Source organism: Mizuhopecten yessoensis, unplaced genomic scaffold (genome assembly GCF_002113885.1).
Source record: "Mizuhopecten yessoensis strain PY_sf001 unplaced genomic scaffold, ASM211388v2 scaffold1689, whole genome shotgun sequence".
NCBI lineage: Eukaryota > Metazoa > Mollusca > Bivalvia > Pectinida > Pectinidae > Mizuhopecten > Mizuhopecten yessoensis.
In genome coordinates, this window is record NW_018404172.1 from 375,028 (window position 1) to 401,486 (window position 26,459).

The 26,459-nt window shown below is 37.4% G+C and overlaps 1 protein-coding gene across 1 annotated transcript in view; it reads right to left on the bottom strand.

Annotated features, from left to right (window-relative positions):
* Positions 1 to 26,459, bottom strand: part of LOC110466688 (xanthine dehydrogenase-like) — an 80,387-nt gene that overhangs the window by 47,944 nt on the left and 5,984 nt on the right. Inside the window, exons 3-22 of the mRNA XM_021523371.1 lie at positions 25,812 to 25,984; positions 25,115 to 25,269; positions 24,179 to 24,258; positions 23,277 to 23,365; positions 22,660 to 22,870; positions 21,248 to 21,327; positions 20,105 to 20,251; positions 19,705 to 19,807; positions 19,257 to 19,408; positions 18,099 to 18,209; positions 16,918 to 16,984; positions 16,321 to 16,424; positions 14,000 to 14,158; positions 13,281 to 13,403; positions 13,024 to 13,116; positions 12,083 to 12,140; positions 6,392 to 6,541; positions 6,200 to 6,279; positions 5,580 to 5,689; positions 878 to 982 (exon numbers count right to left, since the gene is read on the bottom strand). Of these exons, the coding sequence (XP_021379046.1) occupies positions 878 to 982; positions 5,580 to 5,689; positions 6,200 to 6,279; positions 6,392 to 6,541; positions 12,083 to 12,140; positions 13,024 to 13,116; positions 13,281 to 13,403; positions 14,000 to 14,158; positions 16,321 to 16,424; positions 16,918 to 16,984; positions 18,099 to 18,209; positions 19,257 to 19,408; positions 19,705 to 19,807; positions 20,105 to 20,251; positions 21,248 to 21,327; positions 22,660 to 22,870; positions 23,277 to 23,365; positions 24,179 to 24,258; positions 25,115 to 25,269; positions 25,812 to 25,984 (2,350 nt within the window). The remainder of the gene's footprint in view (positions 1 to 877; positions 983 to 5,579; positions 5,690 to 6,199; positions 6,280 to 6,391; positions 6,542 to 12,082; positions 12,141 to 13,023; positions 13,117 to 13,280; positions 13,404 to 13,999; positions 14,159 to 16,320; positions 16,425 to 16,917; positions 16,985 to 18,098; positions 18,210 to 19,256; positions 19,409 to 19,704; positions 19,808 to 20,104; positions 20,252 to 21,247; positions 21,328 to 22,659; positions 22,871 to 23,276; positions 23,366 to 24,178; positions 24,259 to 25,114; positions 25,270 to 25,811; positions 25,985 to 26,459) is intronic.

Below are 26,459 nucleotides of genomic sequence, written 5' to 3' on the forward strand. Positions count from 1 at the left end.
CACCTAGGGATGCTTCCAGTCAAATATGGTTGATATCCACTTCTTAGTTCCAGAGAAGAAGTCGCTTAAAGCAGTATAGCCAAATACCCTTTTTGGCCCTGCCCCTCAGCCCCCTGGGGGGTCAGCCACACCATTTGTACAATTTTAAATCCCTGCCTCCCAGGAATGCTTTTGATCAAATATGATTGATATCCAGTGCACAGTTCTTCAGAAGAAGTCGTTTGTAGCAATATAGCCAAATTGCCCCCTTTTGGCCCCGCCCCTAAGCCCCCTGGGGAGTCAGCCCCACCATTTGTACAATTTTTAATCACCACCACCTAGGGATGTTTTCAGTCAAATATGGTTGATATCCACTTCTTAGTTTCAGAGAAGAAGTCGCTTAAAGCAATATGGCCAAATTGACCCCTTTTGGCCCCGCCCCTCAGCCCCCTGGGGGGTCAGCCCAACCATTTGTACAATTTTGAATCCCCACCACATAGGGATGCTTCCAGTCAAATTTAGTTTAATTCCAACCAGTGGTTAAGAAGAAGAAGTCGTTTAAAGAAATTGTTGACGTACGGACGGACGCCACGGTATGGCATAAGCTCACCTTGGTCCTTCGGACCAGGTGAGCTAATAAAATAGGTATGGGGTGGTAATATAAAATAGGTATGGGGTGGTAATATAAAATAGGTATGGGGTGGTAATATAAAATTGACGCTGACTCAACTACACTGAAAGCTGATTTTCACTTAGGTGTTATAAATGAACAAAATTACAACTCTAACCATCAAATCCGCTCAGCTGTACGGTAAAGCGTAGCCAGAATGGTTTGTCAGTTTGATTCATCATTTCATCACAACTTAAAGATTACACACCTGACCTTTGACCTACATACCTGTTTGTGACCTGTGCAGCAAGTCCCACGGCAGCAGACACTATAGCATTCCTGGTGATTTTCGCTCCATACGCGCCTCCGAGCCTCTTTGTTCGTACAGTGATTCTGGGGGGAAAATTGGGTTTGGTTTAATTTTGTGTATTGTCCTATTAAGGTCATAGGAGTGTATTGATAAACGGAAATAGGAACTACATCCCTAGTTGAAAATCCAATGTAGGGAGACAGTATCACAATTTCCGCATATTCTAATGTTTAATATTAAACTAATTAATATTGTATGTTTATTATTGACAGAACAGTGTGTTCTTTCAATATTAAAGTATTTCAAAGCAATCCAGGCATTAATTCAGTTGTTTTTTATCAATGAGTCACATGTGTCCATTTTTCTGTACTTCAGGAAACCGGCTACCTATCTCACTATTGTGAAGTTTTTCAAGAACGATAACTCTTACATGCAATTACTATGTGCATATGGTTTATAGATAATTAATTTTACACAATTTCAGTATTGATGAAATTGATATACATTAATGCAATACTAATCTATGTCAGTATCATTTTTAGTGACATTATTTTGCAAACAAATGTGTGGTGTTTTTTTCAAAATTCACTCCTTTTTACATAAATTTCCATTTAAAATCCTTAAAATTCTGACAACCTGTATTTTTTTGTGGCAGATTTTTTTTGGTACTTTAAAGCAAGATAACTAAATTGATTTACAATTTTGAGTTCTATATTATCATAATGGTATACCATATATCATTATTTCTGATACCACCGCCGTTTCTAAATACTACTATATTTGGGGGGTTTCTGTGATCAATGTAATTAAAAGTCTTATATTTTTTTCATTTCATCTAACATTCTTTGTAATTTATCATACGATTTTGCAAATAAGACCATGTCGCCTGCATACATCAAGAGAAAGATATTTACCATATTGATTTCTATTGAGGGACAACCTTCTTTTAAAAAATACATTTTACAATCATTAACATAAATGGAATTATGCGGTTCTATCTCTGTGCAAAGGGTAGAAGTTTGACTGTCTAGTCGAAATCTTTCTCGTCTGACTGTAGAATTCTAGCTAAATCTTGAAAATCAACAATCATCGACCATTAGAATCTTAAAGGTATATTAACCATTACATGGTTGAAGTCTATACACCGGTCGCTATTCAACATCCAGGTGGCGTGTTGTTTTAGCAAATGTGTTAGCGTGGATGGTCTTAAAATGGCATCCGCAGATTTCATAGTGGTTCATTCCGGCAACCACTTTTGCATCAAATTTGTAATGTATATTAATAAAACTTATATCAACTTAAAGATTATGAAATCATCTTATCTAGAGTGGTCACCGAACAAATATCGGTTCAGTAACTAACGAGTTATGGATCAAGAAAGACAGAAGTTAACGTGAAAGTTTGATAATTTTCATTATTTTTCACACGACTCTGATTCATTCCGGCCACCACTTTTGCTATTAATATGTAAGACGTGTTCAAACAATTGATATAATCGTAAAGAGTGCTAAATTTCCTTGGTCAGAGTGGTCTCCTAACAAAAATCGGTTAAGTATTATTAGAGATATGAGTATTTATTTGAACGAAAACTGTTGAAAATATTGCCATTTTTATTTCATAGTGGTTTATCTGGCAACAACTTTCACTTCTAATTTAAAATACTGCTCAGCATTACTTACACCATTTTAACAGGTATACAATTATCATTCCTATGCTGGTCTCCAAATAAAAATCCATTGACAGAGATATGACCTAACAAATACAAAACTTTTTGTACTCTAACCTGATCCAGAGACCTATTTTATCTCCTATCTAGATACCCTACACAGTTTACCTAGTAACTGTTCTAGTCTATAAATGTACTCTCTAACCTGACCTAGAGACCTATTTTATCTCCTATCTAGATACTTTACCTAGTAACTATTCTAGTCTATAAATGTACCCTCTTACCTGATCCAGAGCCCTATTTTATCTCCTTTACCTAGTAACTATTCTTGTCTATAGATGTACCCTCTAACTTGATCCAGAGCCCTATTTTACCTCCTTTACCTAGTAACTATTCTAGTCTATAGATGTACCCTCTAACTTGATCCAGAGACCTATCTTATCTCCTTTACCTAGTAACTGTTCTAGTCTATACATGTACCCTCTAACTTGATCCAGAGACCTATTTTATCGCCTTTTCCTAGTAACTGTTCTAGTCTATAAATGTACCCCCTTGCCTGATCTAGAGACCTATTTTATCTCCTTTACCTACTAACTGTTCTAGTCTATAAATGTACCCTCTTACCTGATCTAGAGACCTATTTTATTTCCTTTACTTAGTAACTGTTCTAGTCTATAAATGTACCCTCTAACTTGATCCAGAGACCTATCTTATCTCCTTTACCTAGTAACTGTTCTAGTCTATAAATGCACCCTCTTACCTGATCCAGAGACCTATTTTATCTCCTTTACCTAGTAACTATTCTAGTCTATAAATGTACCCTCTAACTTGATCCAGAGACCTATCTTATCTCCTTTACCTAGTAACTGTTCTAGTCTATACATGTACCCTCTAACTTGATCCAGAGACCTATCTTATCTCCTTTACCTAGTAACTGTTCTAGTCTATAAATGCACCCTCTTACCTGATCCAGAGACCTATTTTATCTCCTTTACCTAGTAAATATTCTAGTCTATAGATGTACCCTCTAACTTGATCCAGAGACCTATCTTATCTCCTTTACCTAGTAACTGTTCTAGTCTATACATGTACCCTCTAACTTGATCCAGAGACCTATCTTATCTCCTTTACCTAGTAACTGTTCTAGTCTATAAATGTACCCCCTTGCCTGATCTAGAGACCTATTTTATCTCCTTTACCTACTAACTGTTCTAGTCTATAAATGTACCCTCTTACCTGATCTAGAGACCTATTTTATCTCCTTTACCTAGTAAATATTCTAGTCTATAGATGTACCCTCTAACTTGATCCAGAGACCTATTTTATCGCCTTTTCCTAGTAACTGTTCTAGTCTATAAATGTACCCCCTTGCCTGATCTAGAGACCTATTTTATCTCCTTTACCTACTAACTGTTCTAGTCTATAAATGTACCCTCTTACCTGATCCAGAGACCTATTTTATCTCCTTTACCTAGTAAATATTCTAGTCTATAGATGTACCCTCTAACTTGATCCAGAGCCCTATTTTATCTCCTTTACCTAGTAACTATTCTTGTCTATAGATGTACCCTCTAACTTGATCCAGAGCCCTATTTTACCTCCTTTACCTAGTAACTATTCTAGTCTATAGATGTACCCTCTAACTTGATCCAGAGCCCTATTTTACCTCCTTTACCTAGTAACTATTCTAGTCTATAGATGTACCCTCTAACTTGATCCAGAGCCCTATTTTATCTCCTTTACCTAGTAACTATTCTTGTCTATAGATGTACCCTCTAACTTGATCCAGAGCCCTATTTTACCTCCTTTACCTAGTAACTATTCTAGTCTATAAATGTACCCTCTTACCTGATCTAGAGACCTATTTTATCTCCTTTACCTACTAACTGTTCTAGTCTATAAATGTACCCTCTTACCTGATCTAGAGACCTATTTTATTTCCTTTACTTAGTAACTGTTCTAGTCTATAAATGTACCCTCTTACCTGATCCAGAGACCTATTTTATCTCCTTTACCTAGTAAATATTCTAGTCTATAGATGTACCCTCTAACTTGATCCAGAGACCTATTTTATCTCCTTTACCCAGTAACTGTTCTAGTCTATAAATGTACTCTCTAACCTGATCTAGAGACCTATTTTATCTGCTATCTAGATACCCTACACAGTTTACCTAGTAACTGTTCTAGTCTATAGATGTACCCTCTAACTTGATCCAGAGCCCTATTTTATCTCCTTTACCTAGTAACTATTCTAGTCTATAGATGTACTCTCTTACCTGATCCAGAGCCCTATTTTATCTCCTATCTGGATATCTGTCTGAACTTCTTTATTTACCATCTAGATACTTATCTAGGTACCCTCTGATGTCATCTAGATGTAGTGATCTTATCTTGATACCCTCTGATGTCATCTAGATATACTGATCTTATCCAGATACCATCTGATGTCATCCTGATATACTGATCTTATCCAGATACCATCTGATGTCGTCTAGATATACTGATCTTATCCAGATACCATCTGATGTTATCTAGATATACTGATCTTATCCAGATACCATCTGATGTCATCTAAATATACTGATCTTATCCAGATACCATCTGATGTCATCTAGATATACTGATCTTATCCAGATATCATCTCATGTCATCTAGATATACTGATCTTATCCAGATACCATCTGATGTCATCCTGATATACTGATCTTATCCAGATACCATCTGATGTCGTCTAGATATACTGATCTTATCCAGATACCATCTGATGTTATCTAGATATACTGATCTTATCCAGATACCATCTGATGTCATCTAAATATACTGATCTTATCCAGATACCATCTGATGTCATCTAGATATACTGATCTTATCCAGATATCATCTCATGTCATCTAGATATACTGATCTTATCCAGATACCATCTGATGTCATCTAGATACTACATAAACCGGTCTGATATTATTAAAGACAGTTAAATACACAACATACACCGGTCTTATATCATCAAGTTGTACCTGTTTTCATAACATCCCAGTACCATGGCAACGGCTCTCAGGTTAAAGTCGGGCCACTGAGTGCTTGCGTCTATGTCTATTCCGTCTTCTGTGGGTGTAGCTATACTCACCTGTACAATGTTACTCATACAATTACCAAACACAGCAAACCAAAAATACCATTGTTCTGTATTTGGGGAAAGACTTTCTGATTAAAGTGACAATATGTACTACAGTCACCAATACTAGTACTTTACTAACATAATCTTTCGGGCAAATTTTCTAATTGAATTTTTTCAACACTTAGTACAGAAGTATAAGTGCATTGGTGTATATTATCTGAAAGTAATCATTTGAAATCTTTTATATGACCTGTATTTTGTTTTGCAGTTTTATCAGCAAACACGTTAACCCTTTAAGCAATCTTACAGAATGAACTTCATAGATAATATATATATGCAAAATCCCTGACAAATACCGAAAATAATTAACACTCACAGGTCCCCCTTTTAAGCTGACATATATATTCATTTGAACATGTGAATGGAAACATATCATGGTTGTGTTTTATGGAATGTTTTGATAGACAATGCCTGGGTCATTAAAAGGCTGTTTTTCAATCACACAATGTTGATGTTTACCTGCGTTTCCATTTGGAAGTGATATTGAGGTCCACAGCTGATGCTACCCTGGATCTTCTGAGGAGAATTAGAAATGGCCGCTGTAACAGTATAGAAACAAATAGGTCAATGTACAAGAAAGTTTAGCTAACATCAGAAGCTTTTTAAGAACTCAACACATCTATTGACTTAATTTTTCTTCTTTCTACTGACCTTCTGCATCTCCTAAAATGAACTCTGGAGCCAGCCCAGGGAAGATGGATTTCTTGGAGATTGCGTCTGCCATGGTCACTATTGGGGGCTGTATGTTGGTGTATGTGACCTTGACCTTATTGGCAGCAGAGCGTGCAGTCTGCTCATCCTCTGAAATAATACAACAGATAGTGTGGAATCTTGTGGACAGGAGCTATGCGGCCATAACTCCCGTAACATACTGTAGTCATGGAGGCATGGTAGTCTAGTGGTAGGACGCCGGGCTCGTGACCGAAGGGTTCTGGGTTCGAGTCACAGCACGGCTATGTGTTGTATCTATACTTTACTCGGCTTGTTCCAGTCTACTCAGCTGTATATGAGTATGTGGTTTGGCAGTGCTAGAATTGTAGAATGCTAGGTGTGAGCACCGAAATGGCAGCACCGGCTGTATGCTCCCCAGTGAGTTGAGAAAAATATGGGCTGGTTGCAAAGGTCTTATAACTAATATTTGTAAACCGCTTTGAGACGACTTACAAACTAGGATGTGATAAAGCAGTATATAAGACTTCAATCTAGGGCCGTAACTTCAATAAAACATTGTCATAGCAGACACAGAGCCTTGTCACCTGTAAAATAATGTAGGAGAAGGCCATATCTCTTAAAAAAAATCAGGTAAAACAAACTGATAACTAGAATTTTGTTTTTGTGAACAAAAACATATGTATCCCCTTATTAGCCAATAGAAAAACTCCGGTATGAAAAATTAACAAAGGGCCATATCGCTTTATATAGTGGGGGCACGAGACCCGAATTTAGAATTTGACACTCCTATTTACCAAGATACATTAAAACTTTAGCAAGTTTGGTCAACGTAGGTGAAACTAGAACACTGACAGGTCAGTAAGGACCCCGTCTTGTGGCAATATATCCCCCATAATCATCAAGAAGCAATCTGCCCATATAGCTGAGGTTGACGTTTGACATTTGGTCTTCCAAAAAAATTGCAAGGAAGCAAAATATACATTTTACATGTACTATGATGTGAGTCTTGTTTCCTTCACTTATATTTGCTGGGCTAACAGAACTGTTAATACCGGTGCAATACTCATTTGTTAGCTTTGATTTGTTTTATTATACCTTAAATACCTCCCCCATCAGGAGCCAGGGTCAAAGTAAGAGATCCACTTTGTCTTTGACCTTGGACCCAAATGACCTTGACCTTTAACCCAGTGACCCTGATCTTTGGTCAGTTGGCTCAATCTTCAATTCCGACCAACTTTGCTATATAATATCATAACAAAATGTTCATCAGTGAAAAATACAAAACTTGACCTTGACCCTGACCCTTTGGAACCAGTAACCTTGACCTTTGGTCAGTTGACTCCTTGTGAAATTCCAACCAACTTTGCTTCATAATGTCATAACAAAATGTTCATCAGTGAAAAGATTCAAAATTTGACCTCGACCTTTGACCAAGTGACCTTGACCTTTGGTCAATTGACTCCTTGTTTAATTCTGACCAATATTGCTTCAAAGTGTCATAACAAAATGTTCATCAGGGAAAAGATACAAAATTTGACCTTGACATTTGACCCAGTGATCATGACCTTTGGTCAGTTGATACCTTGTTTGATTGTGACGGCCGGACCGATGAATTAGTGTAGGGCACCCGCATCTTTGATGCGTGGCCATAATAACATGGAAGTTATGCTGTGGACAAACTTCGGTATTAAAATTAAACAAAGAGCCATAACTCTGTATATAGTGACGCACGAGACCAAATTCCAGTGCACTGCACACCTTCTGTGAGTGATGCAGCTATACTTCAAGTTTGATTAAGATATCTTTAATTTACTTCTTTGTTGCAGGGGTATGATGAATAAATTAGCGGACTAGATAGAGAGGAGTCATAGATCAAGTTTAATCAGAATGTGGACATTAAGTGTTGGAAATCCACTGCGGTTGTAAAACCATTGTAGAATCTCCTGAGCTGTGGTACAGTGTACTATGGCCAGTATTGTTTGTATGATCTACAGTAGTGTCGACCTACGTACAATGTTCTGTGGCCAGTATTATGTTTGTATGATCTACAGTAGTGTCGACCTACGTACAATGTACTGTGGCCAGTATTTTGTTTGTATGACCTACAGTAGTGTCGACCTACGTACAATGTACTGTGGCCAGTATTTTGTTTGTATGACCTACAGTAGTGTCGACCTACGTACAATGTACTGTGGCCAGTATTTTGTTTGTATGACCTACAGTAGTGTCGACCTACGTACAATGTACTGTGGCCAGTATTTTGTTTGTATGACCTACAGTAGTGTCGACCTACGTACAATGTACTGTGGCCAGTATTTTGTTTGTATGACCTACAGTAGTGTCGACCTACGTACAATGTACTGTGGCCAGTATTTTGTTTGTATGACCTACAGTAGTGTCGACCTACGTACAATGTACTGTGGCCAGTATTTTGTTTGTATGACCTACAGTAGTGTCGACCTACGTACAATGTACTGTGGCCAGTATTTTGTTTGTATGACCTACAGTAGTGTCGACCTACGTACAATGTACTGTGGCCAGTATTTTGTTTGTATGACCTACAGTAGTGTCGACCTACGTACAATGTACTGTGGCCAGTATTTTGTTTGTATGACCTACAGTAGTGTCGACCTACGTACAATGTACTGTGGCCAGTATTTTGTTTGTATGACCTACAGTAGTGTCGACCTACGTACAATGTACTGTGGCCAGTATTTTGTTTGTATGACCTACAGTAGTGTCGACCTACGTACAATGTACTGTGGCCAGTATTTTGTTTGTATGACCTACAGTAGTGTCGACCTACGTACAATGTACTGTGGCCAGTATTTTGTTTGTATGACCTACAGTAGTGTCGACCTACGTACAATGTACTGTGGCCAGTATTTTGTTTGTATGACCTACAGTAGTGTCGACCTACGTACAATGTACTGTGGCCAGTATTTTGTTTGTATGACCTACAGTAGTGTCGACCTACGTACAATGTACTGTGGCCAGTATTTTGTTTGTATGACCTACAGTAGTGTCGACCTACGTACAATGTACTGTGGCCAGTATTTTGTTTGTATGACCTACAGTAGTGTCGACCTACGTACAATGTACTGTGGCCAGTATTTTGTTTGTATGACCTACAGTAGTGTCGACCTACGTACAATGTACTGTGGCCAGTATTTTGTTTGTATGACCTACAGTAGTGTCGACCTACGTACAATGTACTGTGGCCAGTATTTTGTTTGTATGACCTACAGTAGTGTCGACCTACGTACAATGTACTGTGGCCAGTATTTTGTTTGTATGACCTACAGTAGTGTCGACCTACGTACAATGTACTGTGGCCAGTATTTTGTTTGTATGACCTACAGTAGTGTCGACCTACGTACAATGTACTGTGGCCAGTATTTTGTTTGTATGACCTACAGTAGTGTCGACCTACGTACAATGTACTGTGGCCAGTATTTTGTTTGTATGACCTACAGTAGTGTCGACCTACGTACAATGTACTGTGGCCAGTATTTTGTTTGTATGACCTACAGTAGTGTCGACCTACGTACAATGTACTGTGGCCAGTATTTTGTTTGTATGACCTACAGTAGTGTCGACCTACGTACAATGTACTGTGGCCAGTATTTTGTTTGTATGACCTACAGTAGTGTCGACCTACGTACAATGTACTGTGGCCAGTATTTTGTTTGTATGACCTACAGTAGTGTCGACCTACGTACAATGTACTGTGGCCAGTATTTTGTTTGTATGACCTACAGTAGTGTCGACCTACGTACAATGTACTGTGGCCAGTATTTTGTTTGTATGACCTACAGTAGTGTCGACCTACGTACAATGTACTGTGGCCAGTATTTTGTTTGTATGACCTACAGTAGTGTCGACCTACGTACAATGTACTGTGGCCAGTATTTTGTTTGTATGACCTACAGTAGTGTCGACCTACGTACAATGTACTGTGGCCAGTATTTTGTTTGTATGACCTACAGTAGTGTCGACCTACGTACAATGTACTGTGGCCAGTATTTTGTTTGTATGACCTACAGTAGTGTCGACCTACGTACAATGTACTGTGGCCAGTATTTTGTTTGTATGACCTACAGTAGTGTCGACCTACGTACAATGTACTGTGGCCAGTATTTTGTTTGTATGACCTACAGTAGTGTCGACCTACGTACAATGTACTGTGGCCAGTATTTTGTTTGTATGACCTACAGTAGTGTCGACCTACGTACAATGTACTGTGGCCAGTATTATGTTTGTATGACCTACAGTAGTGTCGACCTACGTACAATGTACTGTGGCCAGTATTATGTTTGTATGACCTACAGTAGTGTCGACCTACGTACAATGTACTGTGGCCAGTATTATGTTTGTATGACCTACAGTAGTGTCGACCTACGTACAATGTACTGTGGCCAGTATTATGTTTGTATGACCTACAGTAGTGTCGACCTACGTACAATGTACTGTGGCCAGTATTATGTTTGTATGACCTACAGTAGTGTCGACCTACGTACAATGTACTGTGGCCAGTATTATGTTTGTATGACCTACAGTAGTGTCGACCTACGTACAATGTACTGTGGCCAGTATTATGTTTGTATGACCTACAGTAGTGTCGACCTACGTACAATGTACTGTGGCCAGTATTATGTTTGTATGACCTACAGTAGTGTCGACCTACGTACAATGTACTGTGGCCAGTATTATGTTTGTATGACCTACAGTAGTGTCGACCTACGTACAATGTACTGTGGCCAGTATTATGTTTGTATGACCTACAGTAGTGTCGACCTACGTACAATGTACTGTGGCCAGTATTATGTTTGTATGACCTACAGTAGTGTCGACCTACGTACAATGTACTGTGGCCAGTATTATGTTTGTATGACCTACAGTAGTGTCGACCTACGTACAATGTACTGTGGCCAGTATTATGTTTGTATGACCTACAGTAGTGTCGACCTACGTACAATGTACTGTGGCCAGTATTATGTTTGTATGACCTACAGTAGTGTCGACCTACGTACAATGTACTGTGGCCAGTATTATGTTTGTATGACCTACAGTAGTGTCGACCTACGTACAATGTACTGTGGCCAGTATTATGTTTGTATGACCTACAGTAGTGTCGACCTACGTACAATGTACTGTGGCCAGTATTATGTTTGTATGACCTACAGTAGTGTCGACCTACGTACAATGTACTGTGGCCAGTATTATGTTTGTATGACCTACAGTAGTGTCGACCTACGTACAATGTACTGTGGCCAGTATTATGTTTGTATGACCTACAGTAGTGTCGACCTACGTACAATGTACTGTGGCCAGTATTATGTTTGTATGACCTACAGTAGTGTCGACCTACGTACAATGTACTGTGGCCAGTATTATGTTTGTATGACCTACAGTAGTGTCGACCTATGTACAATGTACTGTGGCCAGTATTATGTTTGTATGATCTACAGTAGTGTCGACCTACGTACAATGTACTGTGGCCAGTATTTTGTTTGTATGACCTACAGTAGTGTCGACCTACGTACAATGTTCTGTGGCCAGTATTATGTTTGTATGACCTACAGTAGTGTCGACCTACGTACATTGTACTGTGGCCAGTATTATGTTTGTATGACCTACAAGAGTGTCAACCTTACAATGATCACTGACCTGCAATAATCAGGCCGAGGGGCTGACCAGCAAATGACACCTGACCACTGCAGAACAGCTGAAACAAATAAACAATATAATAGGATTTAGAGTATCAATCTTGCAAGTGAAGTTGGATTATTTCTGTCTTGTTTTAAATATTTTAAGAAAGGGGCATAATTTCATTCTTTTCTCTGACCTGCTGGGGTTACTTTGTATGAATTTAGTATCATTAACGAAATTGGTACAGTTCTTTGGAAGGGGTTCCCATATTAGTTGCCTCGTAAGAGTCTATATGCTTTATTCATTTCTCCTTTATTCAAGCATAATGAGCATCAAGTAGCATTAAAATCGGTGCAGTACTTAAGGAGTAGTACCAACATTTCTTTCAACAAAGGGGCATAACTGCATCTCCTCTATGTAACAGTCCTGTGTACCAAGTATCGTTGGAGGAGGAGTGCAAACAAATGTTAAGTCCACAGACAGACAGACTTTCTAATTTCTAATTCAGTACTTCAATTTATCAGATACATCTGACACAATATAATAATTGCCCAGATATTTTTTTTAGTAATTTCAACAATCCTGAATTGCATCACAGAGTTTTGTGATGTCAGACCTCTGTTGTGATGTGAATATTTACAGAAAATTCTGTCATAAAAAGACACATTATTTGGTACAGCAAACAACAGTTCCAAGTTTATTGATCAATTTTATGGTGGCAGGCGAGAAACAATACAACACTCTTCTTGATTTGTATCTAATTTCCTCTCAAAGCTTATTTGTTTGTTGAAGATTGTATATTACACATTTGAGAATTAACCATGTTGATGAATTTTTATTCACAATTATCCTCTATATATAGACAGTAATTTCAGGTACTTCTCTGTGCTTATAACTAACTCCTCATAACACCAAGTAGAGAACAATGTTTGGAGCATAAACCCCCGCCCTTTACTTACCTCCTCAGGTGATGGCCATGGTGACAAGGGGTAACAGTTGTTTACTCCCGGAATGTCCTTGGCTTCCAAGAATTTCACTACACCTGGTGTACTCTGGAAACAATCAAATTGTAAGCTAAACATCACTGTTTTTTCTTACTGATTTTATATCTATAAAGTCATCAGTTTTTTGGGTTTTTTTGAGACCTGTAATATTTGGTCTTTAGATTGATACACCAGACAAATGGTTTACCATCATTAACAGCAGAGGACCTTACCAGTGCCCCGGTGGCATCCATGCCTTGTAGAGTGGCATTGGCCACAGTACTGCGGACAAAGGCAGCGTGCAGCTCCTGCGGCTTACTGGGAATGTCGTTAATATACACGGCTTTCCCAGAGGTCTGTAAACATCAACAAATACAGGTGAATTAAGGTTATAATAAATCCCAGAGAACCTAAGAAATTTGTTCACAACAGGTACAATTCAATAACAAGTTTGATAATACTTAGAAAACCACTTATTAGGGGACTCACTGACGACTTGTCACCAAGAATTTTCTATATGAGCATCTATAGTAAGTAGGTTTTACTCTATGTATATACTTCTTTCAAGCTGCTATCTCTATGGTAGATTATTAATACAAGCCATTCAGATTGATATGTCTTGCCTGTGCCCCGCTTTGACCATCAATGTACATATCGGTGAAATAAATTTAATGAAACTATCTTAAATGCAAAAACTTAATCTTGATGGAGATGCTGACAAAGTCAATGGACCAGACCACATCCAGCATTTGATGCATGGGTTGAGATGTACTACCTTAGATGCATCTATGGTCCAAGTTTGGTTGATCTAGCACTTATACTTTCAGTGAAACTAACTTAAACGCAAAACTTAATGTTGAAGCCGTTGCCGGAAAAGCAACATCTTGGTCTCGCTTCCGCTACTTTGTGGCTGTGAGACAAAAACTATCTTACTAAATACTTAAAAATATACCTGGTTTAAGGCCAGGACTTTGGTCATTGGCTGTGTGAGCGGCCACTCCATAGTTTTGGTGTCATAACTCTGTAGTCCAGAGGACAGAGGCCTGGTCAGGGCTTTAGCTCCGGTCCGTAGTCTGGCTGGGGCTGCTTCTCCCAGGACATCCAACACAAACTGGAAACACAATCAATTAAACATCAGCAGTCTTATTGTGATGGCAAACAGTGCTACAAAATAGTATTAAGTGGAACCTGCCACATTTTACTTTTAATACGGTTGGGTGTTTATATTGTAAACATACACTGTACAAAAAATATATAACATGATATTGAGACGATAATATTGAGAGAAAAAAATTAAGATGAAACTAAAGTTATCTGATGAAGTCTAATGACTTATATAGCGGATATTTAAATTTTCTATTTATTACATTTTTAAAGCATAAATCATGAAAAATGTAATGCAATAAAAAAGGGCGGGAATCAGAAGCGTTTAAATTAGTGCCATATTCTAATGACATCACACTTAACAACAAGGCTGTGCGCCATTTTGAAAGGGATACTCAATGCAGTTCTGACGTTTTCTGCTATTTTCTGGTATGATTGCTTATAAAAATGTTATTAATTGTATATTTATGTAAATACTTAAGCATGTGTACCAAACATACCATAGCAATCACTTATTCTACCGTCGCTTCATTTGAATCTGAACAAAAAGTCGTTGCCTTTGAATGCAGCAAATAGAAGATAATGTCATGATTGGTCAATACCAAAAAGTGATATTTTCACAATTTTGATATTTGTCACAGTGTGAAAGATTTTATCAAGTTTAATCAAGTTGATAGAATCCGATATTTCACTGGCAAAACTATAATACATTATTTACAGCTTTGGGTTCCTGAATTGATGTTAGCTATAAATCATTTATAGGAATTAATAGAGACTGAAACAGTTGGGTGAGCTATAGACCTGTAGTATACCTGTGAGAGTATGGGCTATAGACCTGCAGTATACCTGTGAGAGTATGGGCTATACACCTGTAGTATACCTGTGAGAGTATGGGCTATAGACCTGTAGTATCCCTGTGAGAGTATGGGCTATAGACATGTAGTATACCTGTAAGAGTATGGGCTATAGACCTGTAGTATACCTGGGAGAGTATGGGCTATAGACCTATTGTATACCTGTGAGAGTATGGGCTATAAACTTGTAGTATACCTGCGAGAGTATGGGCTATAAACCTGTAGTATACCTGTGAGAGCATGGGCTATAAACCTGTAGTATACCTGTGAGAGCATGGGCTATAAACCTGTAGTATACCTGTGAGAGCATGGGCTATAAACCTGTAGTATACCTGTGAGAGTATGGGCTGTAGACCTGCAGTATACCTGTGAGAGTATGGGCTATACACCTGTAGTATCCCTGTGAGAGTATGGGCTATAGACATGTAGTATACCTGTGAGAGTATGGGCTATAGACCTATTGTATACCTGTGAGAGTATGGGCTATAAACCTGTAGTATACCTGTGAGAGCATGGGCTATAGACATGTAGTATTCCTGTGAGAGTATGGGCTATAAACCTCTAGTATACCTGTGAGAGTATGCGCTATAGACCTATTGTATACCTGTGAGAGTATGGGCTATAGACATGTAGTATACCTGTGAGAGTATGGGCTATAGACCTGTTGTATACCTGTGAGAGTATGGGCTATAAACTTGTAGTATACCTGCGAGAGTATGGGCTATAAACCTGTAGTATACCTGTGAGAGTATGGGCTATAGACCTGTAGTATACCTGTGAGAGTACGGGCTATAGACCTGGAGTAAACCTGTGAGAATATGGGCTTTAGACCTGTAGTATACATGTGTCTACCCTTATATAGCCCTAAAAGTTGAGTTAGTTACGAAACAGTAGCCTAGCACTACCCTTATATAGCCCTTAAAGTTGGGTTAGTAACAAAACAGTAGCCTAGCACTACCCTTATATAGCCCTAAAAGTTGTGTAAGTAACAAAACAGTAGCCTAGCACTACCCTTTTATAGCCTTAAACGTTGGGTTAGTTACAAAACAATCTGAATACTTTTTCATCAAATTAAAAAAGATTCATTACATATTAAGGGTTTTGATTAATAAATATGTTACTGAAGCAAAGGGCTATTAGTCTGAAATAATTATCAGTTAAATATGTCACATACATATCTACACCTGAACACTAGTAATACTTTTGGCAAGCACTACAATGTTTCATGGATCTGGGATAAAAACCTATGTCTGTAGTTGTCGGGGACAAGAAGCTAACGAACAGACAGACACAAAAAGATAAGAATGTAACTTACTCTGTAGAAGTATGACAGAGCCAGGGTCTTCCTGTAGGTGGCGCTAGCTAACCTCAAGTCAGTTGTGTCAGGGACAACTTCCGCAAACAAGGTCATCAGAGCAGCTGTTCACAGTTGAGAATTTGAAATCAGTATATATTCAGCATGATGCACAAGTACTTCCATGTTGGAGCAGGATAATAGATATTTCTTATGACTACTGACCTCCACTGTGGAGTATGTTATGTCATGATCAGTATATACTGTGTACCGGGAAATTTTAGCCATTTTCACCTGCCATAATGAGGGTGAATTTATCATAAGCAGGAACATTAGGGAACAACATAATATACCCAGTAAATAAGTGTGAAAGAGGAATTTAACACTGGGCGGTTACAGATTTTAGCATCTTCAACCGAATCGACCATCGGCTGAAAAATTGACTGGGCGAAACCTGGTATACAGAATTCAACCTGACGCTGATATCAGGTATACCTCCCTAATGGAACATGTTTTAAACATGTTATGTACTCAGTATAACTTATACTTCCTCCTTGGCAACTAATCTTTTATAATTAGAAGCCATGGCTTGATAGAGAACTAGATTATGGTGATCACCTTTGAATACACTGGGGTCTGTCAGCTGTTTCCCAACAAGGAATGTCTCTGTATTTGTAGCATGGTTCTGTAACACAATATAGGCAGACTTGAAGCATATGTCGAAACCGCAAGCCATTACACAAAGTCTTTAATAATTCGGTTCTATAACTGTAATTTCATAATGATTTATAAGACTCTTTCATGCCCAGCTGTATAGGATAGGGAAATTCCAATCGAGGGGTTTTCAAATTTGGTAAAACCTGAGGCTTTCCCTTGGCATGAAAGAGTATTTTTCTCCCATTCCAACTACATTTACCAGAATAAGCTCAGAAAACCATGAAAATGTGTTTGGACTGGCTACCATTTTGAAAATATCAACTTTTCCCCTGAGCTTTTTTTTTACGAAAAACAAATCTGTCAGCAAGATTTAGCATACCCCATATTTGCAAACTATATATTGTAAAAGGTTTATTGTCATCACAAACTATATATTGTAAAAGGTTTATTGTCATCACAAACTATATATTGTAAAAGGTTTATTGTCATCACAAACTATATATTGTAAAAGGTTTATTGTCATCACAAACTATATATTGTAAAAGGTTTATTGTCATCACAAACTATATATTGTAAAAGGTTTATTGTCATCACAAACTATATATTGTAAAAGGTTTATTGTCATCACAAACTATATATTGTAAAAGGTTTATTGTCATCACAAACTATATATTGTAAAAGGTTTATTGTCATCACAAACTATATATTGTAAAAGGTTTATTGTCATCACAAACTATATATTGTAAAAGGTTTATTGTCATCACAAACTATATATTGTAAAAGGTTTATTGTCATCACAAACTATATATTGTAAAAGGTTTATTGTCATCACAAACTATATATTGTAAAAGGTTTATTGTCATCACAAACTATATATTGTAAAAGGTTTATTGTCATCACAAACTATATATTGTAAAAGGTTTATTGTCATCACAAACTATATATTGTAAAAGGTTTATTGTCATCACAAACTATATATTGTAAAAGGTTTATTGTCATCACAAACTATATATTGTAAAAGGTTTATTGTCATCACAAACTATATATTGTAAAAGGTTTATTGTCATCACGTCACTTTTTCCTCATTGTGGTTAATAGCACTTCTTATAGCTGACAGACACCAGCAGACACTGAATACTTACAAAGGTAGCACTAATACCACCAAACACCAATGTTGGCCTTTCCTTCACCAGGAAGTTGTTCTTGCTATCTAACCTCATCCGAAAACCAGCATTCACATAGGCATGGGCATTCTGAATAGAAACAGAAAAATAAAAATGGATTTTATTATGGCTGCAGTGTTATCAACAGGCATGCTACTTCTTAAAACTAGAATTCAAATTCCTGAGAGTACAAAGTTGGTTACACAGAGGGTCTAAATGTGTGAGGAAACCGGAGTACCCAAAGAAAACCCACTCGGTCGGGCGGATGACCCAATATTTTTCACATCCAGTCTGAAAATCAAACCCAAGCTGACTATCTGACATCCTAGTTAGTTAGATGCTATAAAATTACAAAGTTGGTTCAGGGATATATAGTTCATCCAGTCTGCCACAAGCATTTACTTAACTGTTTAACGATCAGTAAATGGCCAGTATGGACTAGTTATTGTAAAGAGTATTTTTTCTGTAATATTAAGGTCATTCTATACACCCCCCCCCCACACACCAAACTTATTTTGTTTTTGGGGGGATATGTAAATAAAACTTGTTACAGTAATTAAGACTATAGTGTGACCTCTAGGTGACCTTTCATATCTAAAACATGACCTGTGGTTATGTAGTTTATATAACTGTGACCTCTGGGTGACCTTTCATATCTGACATGTGACCTCTGGTATAGTTTATATTACTGTGACCTCTAGGTGAACTATCATTTCTCACCTGTGACCTTATAGTGAAAAAGTTTATATTTCTGTGACCTCTAGGTGACCTATCATTTCTCACCTGTCACCTTATGGTGAATAAGTTTATATTCCGGTGACCTATCATATCTGACTTTCTGCCTCTTTTGAACTACTTTATATTTCTGTGACCTCTAGGTGACCTATCATTTCTCACCTGTGACCTTATGGTGAATAAGTTTATATTTCGGTGACCTATCATATCTGACTTTCTGCCTCTTTTGAACTACTTTATATTTCTGTGACCTCTAGGTGACCTATCATTTCTCACCTGTGACCTTATGGTAAATAAGTTTATATTTCTGTCACCTCTAGGTGACCTATCATATCTGACTTTCTGCCTCTTTTTGAAATACTTTATATTTCTGTGACCTCTACTTGACCTATTGTATCTCACCTGTGCCCTCTTTGAGACATTGTAGGTGCGGATGTAGTAGTCATTAGTGTCCAGTCCTGGTAACATCATACCCGTAATCAGCTTACCAGTCATGTCCAGGGCTAGGAAGTGTGACATGTCGTATGACCCAAGCTGTGTCTGGGATCCATCAGCTACATACACAAAGAAATAGGTTAGATGGTTGTGTATTGTACTTAGAACAATTAATATGTTGAAACCTCTATATATACACTTCAACATTTGATACATATTTTGAGATGACACTGAATTCTTTCATGACCCTGGGGCCAGAAGAATCCAATCAGAAATAATCGCCCAATGTGACCTTAACAATGTGACCTTAAAAAGAAAACAAAGCACCCTGAAGCAGAAAGCAGTCTAATTGGTAGGGCAGAGTATGTGATATATGTATTTAGCTCGCCTAAACTGTGTGGGGCTTTGAACTTACTGATGTTGAGCTGTGCCCCAGCAGCTTCCAGCATACAGTACACATCAGAGGGGAATTCTGGGTGGGCATGCTTGAGCATCAGGTTACCCGCCCAGCAGCCAAGCTGTGAAACAAAACATGGTTTACAGGACTTATATAACAATCTGGTTTTTTGGCATACATAACATTTACATGGTTATCACATACCAGCCATTATTTGAAATTCAACTGATTTGTAACTTGTTTTCTTCTAAATGAGTTTTATAGCTATAAAATTCCTTTGAATATCAAAATCAAAAAAATAATTGAATTAACCATGACTAAAAACAAATGTTTAACACAAATGATGTAGCAGGATAGAAATCTAAACTTGTTCAGGACCGACACAATATACGGTTTACACTGTAGTACATATACCTACGTTTCTAACAGAGTGTCCAGCGATTTCCTTGACGCGTTTATATAGTACATCAAAGTAGTACAGGTTAGGCTCGCTCTTCCCGCGGTAGAAAATGTCTTGTAACTGGTTCACTGACAGATTCGCTCCAAGGACTACATCACTGTCAAACTGAAATGACAAAGGTTAACCTCACTGTCAAACATATAGGGTCAACAGTCAACATAGCCATTATCAAACTGAAGGGTAAATCGCTATCATCACTATTAAACCGTGATATCAAAGTTCAATACTACTGTTCAACTATAATAAAAAGTTCATATGTTGAAAGCACAGTCAAATTGAAAGGTCCAACAACACTAACACTGTATAAGTATAAAGGTAAATAACACTGGTTTTGACATCTCTGTTACATTAACTGGAATTGCAAACCTTCATGATCAGCTAGCCAATATATCTACACCCAACGTTTGCCAATGACAACGTTTAACTATTAGCCTCCAGCTAACTCCTTTTTCCACACTCAGCTATAATCACACTATCATAGTGTATTTCCTGTCAATTTTTACGTTTTGCTATATTAGCATATATGTTTATTTCACTGTAATGGTGCTTTAACCCTTAATTAGAAATACTTGTGTGATATTTCAGTACTTAAACCTAGTTTTATAAATTTAAATTATTATGCTGCCTTTTTGTGATTACGAATGTGCTGTGCTCGTGTACCTTGACCTACGTGTCATTTAACTAGTCTTTGTAATTACCTGTCTTTGTAATTACCTGTCTTTGTAATTACCTGCATCTGATTGTTATTATACAAGAATAGCAATACAGTGCTAATGTTTTTATTGTTTTAAATATGCGACGTTCAATAACAACCCTTGTATCTTGCATCTGGTATCAACTTTGATAAGCCAATGACCAGCATAAATCACTTTTAATATGTTTTTTCATTTCAAATTATCTAATTAAAGGGAAAGCCTTGATGACTACATCTAGTACCAGTATTGTTTTTTGTATAAAGTAGGCAGAATTGCATTGATGAAGGACAGATATATTTCGAAGGTAAGAATAAATACCCCTGTCAGGTGTTAGAGATATATATCCCTGGTAAAACATAAATATCCCCGTAAAGTGTGGAAGGGAATTCCTAAGAAGAGTACTTACATCAACTCCATACAGCTCCTGTACTTCTCTGAGATCAATCAAGACTTCAAACATCCATTGACCAAGTTCCCCAAACACACCTGGTACAGATAATCTATTTGTAAGTCAAAGTTTATATAAGGCCTTGACATGTTTTGAAATTCAATATGTTAAAACCTAGTGAACTAGAAATAAGCCAAAGGCTATAACTAATACTCCCCCACTCCTATATAAACCAGAACTGTAAACTAAAGGCTAACTAAGGCAAAGCACTGCAGAGCAAACCGTAGTCTCCCACCAGTAATGATTTCTTTTTTTACTGAGCTGTACACATATATAGGTCACTGACTTACTTCTTGTACTCCCTTCCCATGCCAAAACATACTTGCATACCAAATCGTGTTAGCCCAGATGAACCAGTTTTGCTGAAATCATCCTAGTAGTTAAGGAAGAGTTGTCTGTGGAAAGATTTTTAGCAAAGGGCCAAAACTGCTTAAAAAGGGTCGGAATGAAAAAGTACTACTCGGATGCACAACGTCAGGGGGCAGTTACCATATCTGTAAACATGCTTTGAAATAGGCAAAGTAGATAAGCAAAAGTTGTCAGGACAAGGATTTTTCAACAATGGGCCATAACTCCATAAAAAAGTTATACCCCCCCCTAACTTCTTTGTGTGTGTGGGGGGGGTGGGGGTTACAATTATTGATAGTTATATAATTAATGCATTATTACTCTGTAAACATATTTTGAATAAAATCAAAGCTTCTACACTACACATGTAGGACAAGTATACAGTTTCTAGACATACCGTCCAGGAAAATGAATTTGTGACTGCAAAACCCCACAAAAAAAGTTGAATTGAATTGAACCAACTACAACTGTATACATGTAACCCTTGTAAATACTAGTCGCAATATATCGCTCGGCTATAGAGAACTTCTCTTTAGCTCGATCGGTTGAGTGTAAGACTAGTAAGACTGAGGTCCTGGGTTCGATCCCTAGCGGAGTGATTTATATTTAATTAATCATGCGCTCTGTTACATTGGCGCCCACGTAGGGACCCGGGAAAAATACTCGGCCTTGCTCCACAAGCATCGCTGTTACCCCTGGAAAAACTTGAGGACGAGTTCTTTCCTGGAAAGGGGAGTATGTAACCCTTGTAAATACTAGCCGCAATATATCGCTCAGCTATAGAGAACTTCTCTTTAGCTCGATCGGTTGAGCGTAAGACTAGTAAGACTGAGGTCCCGGGTTTGATCCCTAGCGGAGGCAGTGATTTATATTTAATTAATCACGCGCTCTGTTACATACAATACATAAAAATTGGTAGCTATAAAATCTCTTATTTGTTTTGCCCAAGAAAATGGAATTATTGACTTCTAAACTCCACAAGAGAAAGAATACAAAGTATAGATAATTTAGGAATATTTTACCAAATCCAGTGTTTCCAAAAACAAGCTTCATCGTCTTTCCTGCTGCTTGCTTCATGGCAACAAAGACCTGATCTACAGACTTCGGCTTGAACCACTGAGCATCCTTCAATACAATCTGTGTCATCTCTCCGTTGTCTGATGTCTGGGGGCTACAATTTCCCCTGCAGGGTCCACCTGTCCTACTACAGACCTTACTAAGTGTCCCAACATCCTGATTAAGTAAATCAAAATCAAATCAAATTCTACATTTTTTACTAAAGAGTTTAAATATTATCTACACCTGTATAAAATCAGAATACCCGTATGTATTGCAGCAATAAGACTTATACTGTGTAAAATGAAACCTGACTTTACTGAGACTTGGCATTAGAGACATCATGTTATACCGACATAAATTTACAGTACCAACAGTCCGGAGTTTACTTGCCAGGCCCAAATTATAGTCCTGAGTTTACTTGCTAGGCCCAAATTACAGTCCTAGAGTTTACTTGCTAGGCCCAAATTACAAACTCAACTTTCTATATATATGACCTCAATTTGAACTCAACTTGAGTCATGGTGAAAAGTTTGATGATATGGGGATCCAGAAAGTAAATACTATTTGCACAAATATTTACCTCAATATCCACAGAGCAGGGAGCTTTCTTCTTGTTGGCGGGAGAGTCTACAGCAAATGACTTCATGGCATCCAGTATTGGTCGGTAACCTGTATAGAATTTGCCTTTATATTTTTTATTTGATCAAACGTTATGGCAGCCAATGGTTTAAAATCAACCATTGCCATATATAAAAGTCTTCTGAAGTGATCACCATATTATTCAACTAATGCCATAACAAATTAATTTCTTGTACCTCAGGCCCATGTACAACCACAGATTTTTTTTTTAATTAATGTCTTATGATGGGCTTATTGAGAACAACGTGATCATTAGAATGAAACTTGCAAGTGTTGACTAACCTTGGAATGAAGATTTGGGATTTTAATTCACTTTGCACATATGTGGAAAATGACAAAGCAATTGAACAAGGTGTTTTTTTTATCATGAAATTAACAAAAAATAGATATGACCTCCTTCCTCATTACAAATTTATACATAAACCCAATGCAAAAAATGTCTTTCCATTAGTTTTTGGAGGGATGAAATGAAGAAAGATGACCTTTTGTGATTTTTGAAAACTTAGTTTGAAAATTTATGAATGGACAGCAGAGACTTTGGCATTATACTGATATAATATGGGGACAAATATGTCATTTTCACAAATAAATTGTCTTTGCTCTTAATTAAAAAAAAAAAAAAAGATACTTGATAGTACTGTAATGAGGAGAACTTTACATGCAACTTTTTATAATATGATTAACGATACCACTATCTGTAATTTCTCATATGCATTCTAATATTACAAGAGTGAGGTGTTTATGATTATTTTTGAAAATTTGCTGATAAGCCTACTCATTTCAAATGATAGGTATTAAAATTGAATACCTGTTGATTCAGTTTGAGGTATGTGATGTTCCTACCTGTACACCTGCAGATGACATTATCAAATGCGTCCTCGACCTGCTGCATGGTCACCTGACCGCCATTGTACTCCAGTAGCCTACATGTACCAGGTGTGTTATTTGATGTAACAGATACATGTATTATAATATGTGCCAGGTATCTAATATCAACGCTTACAGGTATCAACTCCATTTACACTGCATTTTATATATACACACCATTGAAAAACATAAAAATAGTAATCAATGCGTAATTAGATACTGTCACAAAGTGAGTGTTACTGGTGAGGCAGAGCGTGTCAACAAAACAGTTGTGAAAGTATCATCACACCAGCATTCCGACCATATCTCAGTAAGGTTACCCTTATTCTAGCTTCCACACACTTAAATCAAAGCAAACAATTATTTTTGGTAATCTTTCTTGAGTTTTTCAGAAATTAAGCTCACTCTAACAACCGTGGATTACTTATTTCGGTAATTATAAAGTTTGGGGGGAACTACAGTGACCTTCTGGATCAGGCTGTCTTAACTTTGAGGTTTTTTAGAATCAATTTCATGATTTGTCAGGGCCAGTCATGTGATTTGTCAGGGCCTGTCATGTTTATTGATATCATTAGCAATTGCCATCCAAACTGCATATGCAAATATCAGATTGACCAATCAAATGTGTTTTCACATCTCAAATGAATTAGAACATTCATTTCATACAAATCACAGTATTTACATAATCCCTTTGATTACTGGAATAGACAACCACCTCTTTATTTTCTTTGCATACACAATTTTTAAATTTTATTCTTTCTCTAAAAAGTTATTATTATCCTACACTAATTGTACTCTAAAAAATCTACATTTTTTTTTTTTATTATTAGCCTGACTCTCTTTTTCAATTTTAATGCTGGTTAACTTTAAAGCAGATAAAGATTCAACATCAAGAGTAAAAAGAAGCCTTACGAGTGCATGTTCATAACCTGTCCGTCACTACAGTATCCACACTGACTACCATTGTAGTGGGCCAGCCTCTCCGACACAGAGTTGTCTCCCTTGTGTGAAATCCCCTCCACAGTGGTGATCTCCCAGCCATCACACAGGAACACAGGATATAGACACTGTGTGAGAGAACGCAACAGACATTAAACAGAGAATAGGACTCTAAAACACGTGTATTTACATTATAATTAGCCCTATCCTGGATAATCCATTGCACTCAGTCGAATGTGCATCTGTGATGAAATGGTACAATCAGCACTATTAGAGGCCATACAGGAAATGTTCAAAACTAGAGTGTAAGGTTGACTTTCTTGTAATTATCAGAAACAATGCCAGAAATAATCAAATGACTGTTACCAATTTCCATTTAAAAAAATTCTGGAACTTGGGTTAACAGAAATATTTGAATCACTACTTACTGGAAAAATGAAATAAAACCTGAACTATCTGAACTATATTGATTCATCTAATTACATGGTACGGTATATGCTTCTAAATTGCTATGTTATAAACGAACATATGGCAAAATTCTCTCTGCTCCAACAATTTTTGGGCTTGAAACATAGGACAGTGGACTTTCAAGACACGATCACACCAATACATTGTAATATCAGACGATACTATCCACACTGAGAAGTTGTAAGTTGTGTATTTGACTTACTGAGTTGATGGAGTAGGCTCTCTTCTCAAAGGAGATTGGTTCGTAAAGTTTAGCCTCAACCACACACATGCCACACCCACCTTCCCGGCACATCACCTTAGTGCCCATTGACGCACGTGATGTGCGTAGGAATGAATTCAAGGAGGTAGATGAACTGTACTTGTCAGTAGACACTAAAAAAGACAATGAAAAATGTCTCAGCCAAGGTGAACATGTTAAATTTAAAACAGTCAGACAAAAAAAAACTGGGCAGGAGAGCAGAGATAAACCCTTCATTATACAACATTAAATGTATTTGACACAAGAATGATCCGTATACTTGCTGATAAACAAGAGGCCCATGGGCCTAAACGGTCACCTGAGTCTACAGTATTTATTTTTGTTGTTGAAATATGTACCAATTTGAGTAAAAAATAGTATAATGTTAACTTAACTTTGTCAGGACCATGAGCTGATCATTCCTAGACCAATTTTAAGTGAGATCGGCCTATTAGAACTTAGTAGCAAAATAGCGGCCATGGCAGCCAAATTGTATTTCTGATTGACCCGAAAAATAACAACACTTTGTCAGGACCATGATTCGATCATTCCTACAAAGTTTCAGTTCAATCGGCCAAGTAGATCTTTACTTTAAGTTTGAAATAGTTT